The sequence below is a fragment of the Passer montanus genome, unplaced genomic scaffold (assembly GCF_014805655.1).
Source record: "Passer montanus isolate IOZ18808 unplaced genomic scaffold, ASM1480565v1 scaffold43, whole genome shotgun sequence".
NCBI lineage: Eukaryota > Metazoa > Chordata > Aves > Passeriformes > Passeridae > Passer > Passer montanus.
This window is the reverse complement of record NW_024369151.1, coordinates 2,476,018-2,490,653: the sequence shown is the minus strand read 5'-3', so window position 1 is coordinate 2,490,653 and position 14,636 is coordinate 2,476,018. Positions and strand designations below refer to the sequence as shown.

Here is a 14,636-nt window from a genome sequence, read left to right as displayed (position 1 = left end):
TGGGGTGGGCATCCATGGGAAAGGGATGGAAATAAGGTGCAGTGGTGGCACAGACCCCACCACTGAGCCCGTGTCCCTTCTTCTTCCCAGCTACTGCTCCCCAGCAGTTCCTACCTCAGCCCCAGCCCTGGCCGGGGTCCCCCTCGGTGTCCCTGTGGGTCCCCAGCGGGCAGAGCGTCCCCCCCGGCCCCGGGGCCACCACCGCTGCCTGAGCCTGGACCTGGAGGAGCTGGAGGAGCTGAACTGGTCCCTGGGCCGGGCTGTGGAGGCCGCCCAGAGCGTCAGGCTGACCACCAGCCGCATGAGCCGGGCGCTGGCCGCGGAGCTGGGCCGGCCGCGGGGCCTGCGCGGCTCCTGCCTCTTCTGAGGGCCCTGCAGGCCCCGTGTGCCAGGAGCGGGACGGACCCTCAGTGTCCCTCACTGTGTGCTCCATGACAAACCTATGGCCAGCAGGGAAAGAGGCACCTCCACACCCTCTGTGCCACCAGGAGAGGGGACACGCGGAGCTGGGCCGGCCGCGGGGCCTGCGCGGCTCCTGCCTCTTCTGAGGGCCCCGCCGGCCCCTGCAGGCCCCGTGTGCCAGGAGCGGGGACAGACCCTCAGTGTCCCTCACTGTGTGCTCCATGACAAACCTATGGCCAGCAGGGACAGAGGTACCTACAGACCTTCTGTGCCACTAGGAGAGGGGACGGACCCTCAGTATCCCTGCACTGCATGCTCCATGACAAACCTGGGGCACCAGGGCCCCACTGGCCCCTCCAGACCCTCCATGCCCCCAGGAGAGGGGACGGACCCTCAGTATCCCTGCACTGCATGCTCCATGACAAACCTGGGGCAGCAGGGCCCCGCTGGCCCCTCCAGACCCTCCATGCCCCCAGGAGAGGGGACGGACCCTCAGTATCCCTGCACTGCATGCTCCATGACAAACCTGGGGCAGCAGGGCCAGAGGTACCTAGAGACCCTCTGTGCCACCAGGAGAGGGGATGACCCTCAGTGTCCTTCACTGTGTGCTCCATGACAAACCTGGGGCAGCAGGGCCAGAGGTACCTAGAGACCCTCTGTGCTGCCAGGAGAGGGGATGGACCCTCAGTGTCCCTGCACTGCACCCTCCCTGCCACACCTGGGGCCAGCAGGGCCCTGCCGGCCCCTCCAGACCCTCTGTGCCCCCAGGAGAGGGGATGGACCCTCAGTGTCCCTCACTGTGTGCTCCATGACAAACCTGGAGTCAGCAGGGCTGGAGGTGCCTCCAGGGGCTCCTGCCCTGGCTCCCACCCCCTCCCATTCTCCCTGCAGCCCCTGCATGGCCTGTCCCTCTGTCTGTCCATCTCCAGGACCCCCCAGGCTGCAGGAGGGGCGAAGGCTGGGCAGCAGTCCCCAGCATTCTGCAGCACCCTCCCTGGGAGCAGCGGGGTGGCCCCGCGTCCCCCCAGGCCGGTGGCCACCCCACCCCGAGCACTTCTGGGGGTGCTCTGACCTCGTGTGGGTCGAGCCCCCTTGGCAGCTGTGTTTACCTCTGTGCCTGTGTGGGCAGAATTCCCTGGGATTCCCAGGATCCCCTATCCCACCCCTTTCCCAGCTTCCAGGCCTCCTCAGGGGGCTGTGCCCTGTGCCCTCTGCCCTTGGACTTGAACCCAGCGGGATCCTCCCTGGGGAAATTTATTTTTTTGGTGTTTTTTTATGTGAATTTTTTAGCTAGTAAGCAGCTAAATCACTCTTTGGAGTGATGATTGATGATCTGTGATATATGTGTATCTATAAATGGATATATCTAGATATAGGCATATCTATATTTAGTTATATGACTATATCTAGAGAGACAGATATAAATAGATCTGTGTATGTCCAGATCTCTATCTGATGCTATAGATATATCTTTCTATAGATGCATATATATAAATATTCTGGTTACATTCCAACCCTTAGGGCATTTGTGGGTTTTTTTCTGGTCATCCCTGGATGTGGCCACCCACAGCATCATCCAGGCAGAAAATAAAATGAAGGATTTGAGGTTTTTCCCCTGGGATCCTCAGGGAAGCTGGGTTGGTGGACGAAAAGTTACCTGCTGAGACCAAAGCAGGTGTGAGTCTGTGGAGCCCCTGCTCCTCCCAGCTGGGTTTCTAAGGAGTTAATTCCTATTTTTTAGGGAAAAGGATGTGGTTGTGGCAGCTTTTCCAGGGATAGGTCCAGCCAAACCCCTGTTCCACCCCCAGCACCTCAACCTGTGTTTATCTGTAGGACTTACCTAAGTGCCAGTGTCAAATGTATTTATTTTTCTTTTATTTGTTGTACAAATACCCACGTTTGGAGGGGGGATCAGTGAGGGACTCAGGTCTTGGAGCCTTCCAAGCTCCCCCTGAGCCTGATCCTGACATGAGCCCAGAGGGGTTTGGAATGGGGCTGTCTCCTCCTCCTTTTTTTGGGGTGATAGGGCTGGGTTTGGGGGATTTTAAAGAGGTTGGGGGGATTTTAAAGAGGTTTGGGGGATTTTAAAGAGGTTTTATGTGTCTCTGGTTGCCTCTGCTCTTGCCCGTGCCCCAAGCTGGAAGCTGTGACTCCCCCAGCCCAGGCAGGGTGCGATGGGAGCATGTGGAAAGTGTGGGTAATTATCCCAAATGCAGTAGCCAGGACCAAATGTTGGGGTTTTTTTCCTTATCCCCTATTTTTTAACGCCCAGCAGAGCCACTGGGTTGGTATTTTGTACAAAGAAATCACCTATTTTTGAAGGAAATAAATGCAGTTGGATGACTCGTGTGCTGATTTTCCTTCCCAAAGCCACTCCTGAGGGGGGTTTGGCATCACCACACCAGCAGCCCTCCCTTGGGGTTGGAGGGAATATTTTCCCATGCCTTTTCCCTGTTTTCCTGGCCCTGAGGGAGCAGCAGAGCACAGCCCCAGTTGCACTAGGGATGGAGATCGCTTTTATTTAGTCACTCGAGTGCTTTAGTACAGAAGAACAGATATACAGAGATGATACATGTTTGTGCTTCAACACTTTCAAACATTTAGATTCCAGTAATTTCAAGGTAAACAAGTTCCAAGACAGACTAGATTATTTTTTTTTTACGTTTTCCTTTTTGATAAATTATTTTTTATATAAATAACTGTAACAGAAAAAATAATAATAATAATAATAATGTCCAACATACAGGATCCTGAAGCATTTGCATTGCTAAACCAAAGAGGAACAGAAACGGGCTGGGAGACCAAAGGGGAACCAACAAATATCAGTGCAATGATACAGCCTTTGCCCTAAAAATATATATTTAACTTTATGGGCAAGGAGCAGACGGGAAGGGAAGGGAAAGGAGGGGGCTAACCACCAACGAGGCAAGAAAGAGCAATTTTAGGGTAGGAAAAGGGGGGTCACAGCCTTCAGGGGGAACAGAACAAAACCATAGACCCCAAAATATTGCAGTGCATCTAACGGCAAGGGACAGGGGGCAATCCAGGGGCGTCAAATAAAAACCCAACTAAAATCAGAGTTTTGGGGAAATCACTATACACCAAGCTCGTAAGAACGTCACAAGACACAGTCATTAATATACACAGAGTCCAGAGGGTTTTGGGGGGGCCTGGAGGGTTTGGGGGGCCCCAGAGGGTTTTTGAGGAGGGCCCAGAGGGTTTTTGGGGAGGGCCCCAGAGGGTTTTGGGGGGTCTCAAGGTGACGGCACGCTCAGAAACGCTTCACCACGGGACGACACGAGCAGAGCTGGGCACGGGCACCGAGCTCCCATGGGGATGGATGGAGAGGTATCCATGGAGAGATAGCACAGATATATATATATATAAAATAGCTTTTTATTTTATATATATATATTTTGTTTTTTAGGGAATTCCCAGAGGGAGAGGAGGGGCTGCAGCAGGGCTGTGCAAGCAGATGAGCCGCAGCTCCCAGTTTTGACCGGTTTGGTCCCTTTTCACATGGGAATTACCACGGTGTGAAGCGTCCTGGCTGCACTCCCACACCACCCCCATCCCAAAGTCCCACCCAGATGGTGGCGTGCACATCTGGCAGGAGCACCCACTGCCCCAAAAGCCATGGGACAGATGGTGGTGCCAGCCTGGTGCCCGCCTGAGCAGTGGCTGGAGCGGTGTGGGGTGTCTGTCCATCTGTCCTCCCGTCCACACAAGACCCCAATGAGGAGCATTCCCCCCAAAAAATGTGGTTCTCTGTCATTTTCCCCACCATATTCACTAGCAATGGGCAGATGGTTACTCAGCAATGAGCTCCTGGGCGCTTCCCACAGCTGCAGCTACAAATATATAGATTTTTTTTTTTCCTTTTTCTCTTAAACACAATGCATCCATTTTCTTAATATATATATATATATATTATTTTTTTTTTTGGCTGTTATCCCCTCCCTGTGGATAAAATGAGATGGGGGAGGCGCTGGGAGGGGAGAGGGAGGATCAACACAAGAACAAGAGAGAAGCTGGGCCCACAGGGTGCAGGGTGGCACCCGGGGCCGGGCGCCCGGCGGGGACGTGGGTCGGCATCGAGTGGTGACAGCGTTTCCTTTTAACTGCTGCTCTCTTCCTCTGTTTTATTGAGTTTCTTCAGCGTGTCCAGCAGTTTCTGTGGGGTGAGGATGTGCGTGGACCCTGTGGGAGCAGAGGAGGGGTGCAAGGGGATGGATCAGTGATGGCTTTGGGATCCCCGCCGTGTCCCGGCCCGGCCCCGCTGTCCCGGGTCCCCCTTACCTGGCGGCGCCGGCCCCGCGCCGCTGGAAATGCTTGCGAGGAAATGCAGTCTATGGGGACGGGTGGGGGGGGTCTGTGGGGGCACGGACAACGGGAAAAGGACCGAGAGGAGGAATGGAGGCGAGGGATGGAGCTGGCGGGATGAGGCAGGGGCCCGGAGGTGCCGGTGCAGGGGGTTGTGGCACTGGGGTCACTGCAGGATGCAGGAGGCACTGCTGGGTGCAGGGATGGGGGATGCAGGGAACAGCCGGCGTGGAGGGACCTTCCCCAGGTCCCCAACCTGCACAGAGCATCCTGGGGACAGAGGTGGCCGGGAGGGGTGGGATGGGACAAGGAAAACAAAAGGCTCTCGCTTTTGGCTGCCCCTCACTTGGGGGTCCCCCAGCACGGTGCCAGTGGGGGTCCCACCATGCTGCCCACACCAGCTCAGCCCCACAGTCACCCTGGCACTGCAGGCACCAGCACACAGGGCATGCTGGCGTGGCACTCACTGGTGAAACCAGCAGGAGCTGAACCCCAAGGCAGGGTTTGGGGGTCTGCAATGCCACAAGGTTCCTGCCTATCCAGGAGCAAACCTGAGCTGAGTGTGACTCCAGCCGCAGGGCACCCCAGAGCTGGGGGGTCCCAGCAGTGCCCAGCCCATGGGGATGGACCAGGATGAGTGCTGGGGTCTCCACTGCTGCCCCTCTCCCTCAGCCCCACTCCAGCCACTCCCAGGGCAGAATTTGGGAGCTCTGTCCCCCTGCCCGGGCCTGGGATGCCTCTGTGGGGCAGACCCTGACCCCTCCATGGGGCAGGCAGGACCCTGACCCCTCTGGCCCTGGCGAGGGGGAGCTCATGGCATGAAGGAGCTGGCCAGGGGACATGGCTCAGGGGTGATGGAGCGACGCCGGATGCTTTTCCACCTGCTCGGAGGAACCGCAAGCATTTTCTAATCGGAGAACCCAACAAACCCCAAAACAACAATTAAAAAAAGGAGGTACAGAAGAATCAAAGAAAACCCTTCAGGGAGGAAGAGTTTCTTTTTCATTAGTAAGCTGCCTTTACTTGGTTTCTTTGGCTCACTCCATTGCTGGAGCCTGATCCTCAAATGATACCCTAGTGGAGTCCCTGAAGTCGGGGTGCCTCAGGTCCATGAGAAATTTGGTGGGAGTGAGAATGTGAGTAGAACCTGCAGGAGAACAGAGCGGGGCTGACGGCTGCGCCGAGGCTCCCCCACCGCCACCAGCAGCTGCCTCTGGGGGGAGGAAGAGGAAGGAGGCAGGTGGAGCTTCGGAGGCACATGCAGGGGATGGACCCTGGAGGGATGAGATGGTGACAGCAGGATGGAGCTGGGATGGGTGTCCGGTGACAGGGACACAGCTGAGCCAGCAGGAGGTGATGGAGACTGGGATGCTGCTCCCAAGGAGCAGAAGAGATGCTGGGGATGGCTCCACCAGGCATCAGATCAGATGGTGAAGGACACCTGCCTGTGTCCTTCAAGGTGTGTATCCAAGCTGTGCTTCCCAGAGGAATCTTAGAGACCTAACAGCTCCTTGCTGGTAGAGCATCCACTGTGTCCTCTGTGCCTGACCCACAGCTCCCCTGGGAGCAGAGGTGGGAGCTGGCCCTGACCACGTCCTGGTGCATGACCCTGAAAAACCTGGCTCCTCTTTGCACCCCTCTTTATTTTGCACTTTTCTTCCTGTAATGACCCCAAAACCGAGGAGCAATCCGAGCTGCCAAACCTCCTCCCCTCTCACCCAGACAACACCAGCCAGGAGACGTGAAAAAATGGAAGCAAAAACGAGGATGTTTGGAGTGACACAACCCAGATGGGGAAGGAGGGGACACACAGGGGCGACAAGAGAAAACCTTTCCGCAGAGTTCCAGCTCCCGCAGGCGTCTGGAGCCGGGAACTTGCGGGATGGAGCATGGGATGAGCAGCCAGCGGGAGGGGCCACCCCGGGGCCAGCACTCACCTATTAGCACCTCCCACTTGCCGCTGGCTTGTGTCACCTCGTAGGCGCAGCGCATCTCGTTCATGCTCACCCCGCCCAGGATGAAGATGATGAGGCGGGGCCCGCTCCGGTACTCGCCGGGGGCCTTGTTCTTGTGCCAGTGGCCGTAGCGGGCACTGAGGAGAGGAAGAGGAGGGTGAAGGACGGGCACCACATCTCAGTTTAATCACACAGACATTGCTGTTACAGCAGGGCAAGTCCAGTGTTCCAGCCACGAGTGCTGCTTGCTGTTATAGGGAGGGAAACTGAGGCACGGAATGCTTGGAGGGAACTGAGGCACCAGGTGTCCAAAGGGAAAATGAGGAATGGGATTCCTAAAGGGAAACTGAGGCATGGGGTTCCTACAAAGGAACAAAAGCACGGGATGTCTGGAGGGAAACTGAGGCACAGGATGCCATGGGAGAAACGGAGGCATGGGCTGTATGAAGGGAAGGTGAGGCAAAGGGAAACTGAGGCATGGGATTCCTAAAGGGAAACGGAGGCAGAGGATGTCTGGAGGGAAACTGAGGAATGGGATACCCCACAGGAAACTGAGGAATGGGATGCCTGAAAGGAAATGAAGGCACAGGGCTGCTAAGGGAAAATGGAGACACAGGATATCTGCAGGGAAACTGGAGCACAGGATGCCTAAAGAAAAATGGAGATACAGGGTGCCTGAAGAGAGACTGAGGCACAAGGTGCCTGAAGGAAACTGAGACAAGGGATTCCTCAAGGGATACAGAGGCACAGGCTGTCTGGAGGGAAACTGAGACCTGGGGTGCCTCAAAGGAATGCAGACGTGAAGTGCTTGAGGGGAAACTGAGGCACAATGCCCTCCGAGCAGCTCCCAGAGCTGCTGCTGGCTGCAGCCCCTGGGGCTGTGTGGGATGGATGCTGACAGTGACCAGGGGGGCATGGGCAGTGAGCAGGAGGGCACGGGCAGGGCAGGAGGGCACCCACCTGACGGCAGTGGTGCTGAAGGAGGCGGAGGAGCGGGTGGAGATGTACGGGTAGTGCTTGGTGTCCAGCTTGTCATCGATGGCATCCTGAGGGCAGACAGCCACAGGCCCAGGGTCAGTGAGGAGCCAGGCACAGCCCCAGGCCCTACAGCCCCTCTGGAGGCTGTGCCCAGGATTCCCCCCCGAGAAGCTCAGGAGCAGGTGCTGAGCTGGAGGTTCCAGCATGAGGCACCCCCTGCCAGGGCCAGTGTCACCCAGGGTCAGTGCCACTGGGACACCTTGCTGAGGTGCTGCTGGCCTGGGCAGGCCCCTCTGTCCTGGGGGTGAGGCTGAGGGGTGTCCTGGGTGTGAAGCCACCCTGTGGAGAGGTTGTGACAAAGGAAAACCTGAGCTCTGTGCTTTTGGGACTGAGGGAGCTGTGGCTCTGCTGGTCTGAGCCAGGGCTATCCCAGTGCAGAGCTCCTGAGGACACAGACACAGCCATGCCTGTCCCCTGGCTCTGTTGGGACATGGGCAAGGCTTTGACAAGGCCACCCAACCTTGGTGGCCATGGTGGCACACACACAACCAGCCAAGTTGTTACCACATCCAGGGATGCTGGGCAAGCCTGGTTTGGGGCATGAAGACTGAGGGGAGACCTCAGGGCAGCCTGAAACTTCCTCAGGAGGGAAAGAGAAGGAACAGCTCCCATCTCTGCTCTGGAACAGGGACAGGAGCCAGGGAACAGCTGGAGCTGGGCCAGGGCAGCTCAGGCTGGAGCTCAGGGCAAGGCTCTTCCCCCAGAGGGTGCTGGCACTGCCCAGGCTCCCCAGGGAATGGGCACGGCCCCGAGGCTGCCAGAGCTCCAGGAGCCTTTGGCCAGCGCTGCCAGGGATGCCCAGGGTGGGGTTGTTGGGGGGTCTGGACAGGGGCTGGGCTGGGTGATCCTTTCAGTCCCTTCCAGCTCAGGATATTCTGTGGTTCTCGGATTCTCTCAGTTCATGCAGCACCAGTTGAGTTTTCCATCCCTTTTCAGCAAGTGGAGATCCTGTCCCCCACCAGGCAGTGATCTAATCCCAGGCTGTGCTCCTCCCTGGCAGAACTGGAGCCACAGGGTGGGATTGTCGGGGGTCTGTGCAGGGCCAGGGGCTGGATTTGATGTTCCTTGGTATCTCTTCCAACTCACCACATTCTGTGATTCTGTACACCCTACCTGGGGCCAGGAAAGCCTCCCAAAATATCCCAACCGTGCTGCAAGCCCAGGCAGGGAGCAGCCTGGAGGACACACGATCAGAGATGTGCCAGGGTCTGGGCTGGGAGCACCCAGCTCTGGGCAGGTCCCTTCCCGGGTGGCTCTGGGACTCCCTGCTGTGCCCCCCAGGCCTGTCCTGGCTGCTGGCTCACCTCCATGATGTCCTTGATCACCGGGGTCCACCGGGACAGCTGGTAGGTCTGCTCGCTGATGCGCTCCTTGCGCTCCGGCTTGCTCCGGCGGCGCAGCGTGGACTGGGCACAGAGCACAGGGACACCCTGAGCCACAGCAGCACCAGGGACAGCCCGGCCCACCCCGGGGGGACACAGCAGAGGGGCAGGGGCAGGGGAGGAGCACACTCACGTCTGTGATGATGGGCACCCCGAGGTGGGCCATGTTGGTGATGATCTCGCTGTCCTCTGCCGGGATCTGAGCGTGCTGGATCAGCTTGTTCAGGTTCTCCTCGGTGATTCCTGGGAATGCAACAGGGGTTGTTCTCAGGAATGTCTCAGAGGGGACACAGCCCCTCTGCTGCCACCTTAGGACCCTCAGCCTGGTCAGGGAGGCAGAGCTGGATTGTCCTGGCCAAACCTGGATCTGCCTGCCCACAGCCCTGCCCAGGCGTGCTCCTCACCATTCTTCAGGAAGATGTAGAGCAAGATGATGCGGATCTTGTCATAGGTGCTGACATTGCCATCCAGCAGGATGGGCACAATGGCCCTCATGGGGTCCTTGATCTTCTCGCCTTCAGCATCAGTGCCCATGGCCAGGTCCTGCAGGGAACACGTGCTCACCACCACTCCGTGTGGGAGGGTGGGGTGCACCCCCCGTGTTCCTGTGGCAATGGGGGGAGCTCTCTGGTACCTGCTCAACTCGGCACAGCTTGTCCACAGTGCCCTGGTAGTGCTTCATGCAGTCCTCAGCCAGGTGCAGGTGGGTCGAGTACTGGGGACACAAGAGTGGTCACCTCTGCAGGGCTGGCAGCAACTGAGGGTCCCTGTGCCACGACCCATGGCCAGGGGAGAGCTGCCACCTCCTGCTCCCAGGTGGGCTCAGTCACTGAACACACAATGTCCCCTCCCCTTACCTTGCTGAGCTCCTTCTGGTACTGTGGCATCTTCTTCAGCATCTGGGACAGGTCCCTCATGGTGGTCTGTGAGGGAAGGGGACATGGTCACTCACCCTCAGGCCACCAGCAGAGAGGGGATGACCCTGCCAAGGACTTCTGTCCCCACGTGAGGTCCCTGTGGGGGTTTGGTGACACCTGGTGTCACTGCCAGGTCTCCTCCCCTAAAGCTGAGAGGCAGGAGGGGTGTGCAGCTCTGCAAACTGGGCTGTGGTGGGGAGAAACCCCCTGAGGATCTTCTGGGAGCCTCGTGTGCCTGGCTGGGGCTCAGATGCTCCTTTCAGCTCCTGGCCACCTTTACAGCCTAATGCCACCAGGGTCCCCTCACTGCCACCAACCCAGGGAACGGGGACAGAGCAGCTGCTGAGGACAGACTGATCCCTGGGTGCAGAGCTCTCCCACAGCACCCCATTTTCCAGCCCCACGTGTAGGGCTGGCACCCCACAGCCACCTCCCCCTGCCAGGAACCTGACCACCCTTCTTCCTTGGCACAGTGTCCCCAGGAGACCCCACCACGTGCCAGCCGTGGCTGAGCTCGGTGGATGCATCAGGTCACCTTGTCACCCGTGTTCATCCTCTTGCTGGAAGAAAACTCCTTCAGGGACCGGGTCACCTCCCTGGAGAGAGGAGGAGGGCAGAGCTGTGAGTGGGGAGGGAACCTCACAGCGGGCTGGGTGGCAGTGCCACGCCAGTGTCCCACCCAGGCAGCAAACCAGGGCCACTCACTGGGACACCTCGGCGATGTGTTTGTGGCGCAGGGTGACCCACAGGTCATCGTCCTCGTCCAGGAGAACCTCCTTGATCCGGGCCTCACCAATGCCACTGGTCTCGTACCTGGGGTGAGGGGAGGGATGTCACAGGGGGGACAGGGCTGAGGGCACACACAGCCCCCCCACTGCTGGTTCAGGGAGGTGGGGACACGAGGGCTCTTCCTGGCTGTGCCAGCAGCAAAGTGATTTCAACTGGGATTGACCTCTTCCCCTCTCGGACCCTTTTGACTCCTAAATATTGGGAAGGCGCTGAGGGCTGAAGGCTGGGAAAGACCTTTTAGTCCCTGTCCTGCCCACCAGGGCTGCCAGAGCGCAGCAGTGGTGTCTCCCAGTGGAGGCCTTGTGGAGGATGCAATGGATGGAGAACCCAAGGGATGGAGAACCCAATGGACGGAGAACCCAATGGATGCAGGATTCAGTGGATGCAGGATTCAATGGATGGAGGACACAATGGATGGAGGACACAATGGATGGAAGACACAATGGATGGAGGACCAGTGGATGGAGAACCCAATGGATGGAGGACCAGTGGATGGAGAACCCAGTGGATGCAGGGAAGCTGAGCTCCCAGCTGCTGCTCTAGCACTGGCCTCAGGGCTGTCACAGGGGGCAGGGGATGCACTGCACTCACTTGTAGACATCGTTCTCGATGGGCAGCAGGTCGTAGCTCATGGCCTGGAAGGTCAGCTCGTGCAGCACCGGGGACGCAGGGTCAAAGCCACGGTCCAGGATGAGCAGCTGGGAGCGAGCCTTGTCCGGACCCTGCGGACACAGCAGAGCCATCAGCACTGAACTGGGGCTCCCTCTGCCCCACAGCTGCTCTGGGGTCCCCGCTCAGGGTCTGCCCCAGGGCAGAGCTCAAGCAGGACTGCAGGAGTGCAGCATCGCCCCAGCACCCTCCCCGGGCTGCCAGCAGCGCTCACCTCACCCATGGTGGGGTCATCGGCCTTGTAGGCGTCCAGCTTGTCCTGGATGAGCTGTGCCAGCATGGCATTGTCCTTGTAGTCCCTGGGGGAGGCAGGGGGACAGCTCAGCCCCACAGGGCACGGCACGGGGAGGAGATGTTGGCTTCCCTTGGCTCACGGGAGAGCAGGGACCCAAGCAGGTTTTGTTGCCCACTCCCACCTCTCCTCCACCAGCTCCACTTTGCCTTGGTGCCACTTAAGATTTCAGGAGCCCAACCCCCTCAGCTCCCCAGATCAAGTCTGAGCCTGTTTACACTGAGCATGGCTGGCTGTCCAGGCCACCCCACGCTCTGACCAGCACTGGGCACACCAGCCCCATCCATGCCCCTGGATGCCCACGCTGGCCCCTTCCATGCCCCTGGATGCCCACATTGGCCCTATCCATGCCCCTGGATGCCCACGCTGGCCCCTTCCATGCCCCTGGATGCCCACACCAGCCCCATCCATGCCCCTGGATGCCCACGCTGGCCCCTTCCATGCCCCTGGATGCCCACGCTGGCCTTACCCGCGGTACCGCACGGCTGGGTACTCCTTCAGGGTGGCACAGAGCGTGGCAATCTGCTCTGCCAGGCGCTCCAGGATCGGGTTCTTCATCTGGGCCTTGTGTGGGCTGTAAAAGCTTTGGAAGGAGTCGGCTGAATCCAGGGAATAAACCTGGGGGTGCAGAGGCAGGGAGGTCAGAGGGGAGGGATGCCTGTCTGCAGGAGAGCTGCCCTACCCTACCAGCTGGGTTTGGAAAGCAGATTCATGCCCAGATGGACCCAACTGAGCCTGTGACCAGGCAGCTGGAGCTCAACCATGCTCAGGGCATCCCTCAGAATTTCCAGCTCCCAGGACCCCAGCTCCAGCTCCATGGTAGGATCCCTATCCATGTGTCCCTCCCAGCTGGGCAGAGGAGGCAGAAGACCCCTGCCCTCAGCAGTCACTTGCTCCCAGGCAGGGAAACAGAGACCTGGGGCCAAGCAGGAACACACTGCTCCCAGCTGTGCCCCAGTAAAAACCACAGGAAGATGCCAAGAGTCACTCCCTAGGAATGCTGAGCACTGAATGGTTAATGGCACCCAGCAGGTCTGGCACCATCTGCCCCCTCGTCCCTTTGTCCCCTGCAGGGGCAGATGGCCCAGGGCCAGCTCCCTGGTGTCCTTGGCTGGTGGCAGAGCTGGCCAGCACAGCTGTGGGCACGGGGCCAAGGCACAGCACCCGTTAAATCCCCGCGGGATCAGCCCGGGAAGTCATCTAAGGAGACAGGGAGGCAGAGCAAGGAGCCAGCTGGGGCTGCACGGCTCTTACACAAACCCTTGGGCTGCAGAGGGACCTGCAGCCCCCTGGCTGCCCCACGCCCTGCCCCAGCCCAGCTCACCTGGGACTCGGAGGGGAGGAAGGCAATGTTGATCTCCGTCAGGGTTTTGATGACCTTGGCGGCGCGGGATTTCACCAGCTCATTGAAGAGGGCGTCAGGACAGGCTGTGAGGGGAGGAGGAGGAGGAGGCTCAGCACCTCTCCATCCTCATCCCTCATCCCCCATCCCTCCCACCTGCTGCCACCGTTCCAGTGACTGTGCCCCCCTCTGGGTACTCACAGTCAGTGAAGAAGACGTGGGCAGCTCTGTACTTGGAGGTGGGGGGATCCTTGAAGTCATTGATGAGGGAGTGGATGGACTGGAAGGGAGAGGGAGCAGCTGGGCTGGGCAGGATGGCACTGTGAGCCTCCCTCCTGCTCTGCACCTCCATCCCATCACCCTGCTGGCCTCACTGGAGCCAGGATGCTTCCCATGGGCACAGCTGCCCGTGCCAGACCTCACTGTGGCCACAGGCCCTGTCCCTGTGCCCTGCAGGCACTCACCTTCTCGGAGGGGGTGATGAGGTACACGGCCTCCAGGCTGGGCAGCGGCTCCCGGCGCTTGTTGATGTCTTCCACAACTTGGGGGGAGAACAGGGATCAGGGAGCATGGCAGGGAGGGCTGGGGCAGGGCACCCAGCCAGGCAGGGCTGCTGGACACCCCGTGGTGGCTGGATATCCCACGGCCACTGGATTCCCCATGGCAGCCCCTCCACATCCCACACACCCCCAGCCACTCGTCCCTGCCCACCCAGGACTGGGCACCCCTGCCCACCCCATCCCAGCCCCGTGGTCCCTGCTGGAGCTGTGGGTGTGGGCACCTGGCCAGGTCCCAGGGGATCTGTCTTTGCTCCTGTTGCCTTGGTTTGTCCTCACATCCCCCTTCACCCGAGCTCTGCTGTCCCAGACAAAACCCCACTATCCCCAACACCTCCCAGGATCCAGCCTGGCATTTCCTCCTCCTTCCCAAGTGTTGCAAGGAGCCATTTAATTATCAGGCTGATAAAAACCAACATCTGATCCCCTCCTGGAACTGAAGGACTGCCAGGAGACAAGGTGTTCTGGCTGCTCCAGCCCCAGCAGGCAAGGAGGCACCTGTGGAACTCCAGCCTGGCACCAGGAGCCATCCCTGGGCGATGGGAGCGGAGTGGCTCCATCCCAAGTGGGATGGGGCTGGCTGGGGGCTGTGCCAACTGCCCTGTGCCAGCCTGGAGATGCTTTTGTGGGTGTCCTGGTGCAGAGGGAGATTTGGCCCTTCCCCCAGAGAATGTGGAGGCAGGGAGGGGGAACTCACTGGTTATGCCCTCTGTCATGATGTCGGTCATCTTGCAGCAGGACGAGAGCATGCGCATACTCAGCTGGTCCACCACCAGCACCTGGGGACAGGGGAGCACCCCATGAGCACCCCACGAGCACCCTGTGAGCACCCCACGAGCTGGGGGCACAGCAGGACCTTCCCCACCCTGCCCCTTTCCCTGCTTCCTCCCCTCCTGGCCCTCCCTGGGTTTGGTGCTCACCTTCCATTCCCCCTTCTTCTTCACTTTCCGGATCACATCGTGCATAATCT

General features: G+C 59.2%; 2 protein-coding genes across 6 annotated transcripts in view; one reads left to right on the top strand and one right to left on the bottom strand.

The window, feature by feature from the left end:
- The window catches only part of AKNA (AT-hook transcription factor), a 17,411-nt gene extending 13,629 nt beyond the window's left edge, over positions 1–3,782 (top strand). For all 4 annotated transcript variants that reach the window (XM_039719964.1, XM_039719963.1, XM_039719960.1 and 1 more), the window contains exons 22-23: positions 91–368; positions 550–3,782. In XM_039719964.1, the coding sequence (XP_039575898.1) occupies positions 91–367 (277 nt within the window). In that variant the 3' untranslated portion in view covers position 368; positions 550–3,782. The remainder of the gene's footprint in view (positions 1–90; positions 369–549) is intronic.
- On the bottom strand, positions 2,896–14,636 carry STXBP1 (syntaxin binding protein 1). 2 transcript variants are annotated; one of them, XM_039719966.1, is made up of 19 exons: positions 14,587–14,636; positions 14,364–14,445; positions 13,574–13,650; positions 13,311–13,389; positions 13,092–13,195; positions 12,237–12,385; positions 11,690–11,774; positions 11,398–11,528; positions 10,723–10,830; positions 10,553–10,613; positions 9,958–10,023; positions 9,735–9,815; positions 9,505–9,643; positions 9,234–9,343; positions 9,023–9,124; positions 7,641–7,726; positions 6,663–6,817; positions 5,749–5,872; positions 2,896–4,602 (listed from the first exon to the last, which is right to left on the bottom strand). In XM_039719966.1, the coding sequence occupies exons 1-18, from the start codon at positions 14,629–14,631 to the stop codon at positions 5,763–5,765; spliced, it is 1,770 nt and encodes a 589-aa protein (XP_039575900.1). In that variant the 5' UTR covers positions 14,632–14,636; the 3' UTR covers positions 2,896–4,602; positions 5,749–5,762. The 2 variants fall into 2 exon arrangements, with proteins under 2 accessions (XP_039575900.1, XP_039575901.1); XM_039719967.1 differs by lacking the exon at positions 5,749–5,872.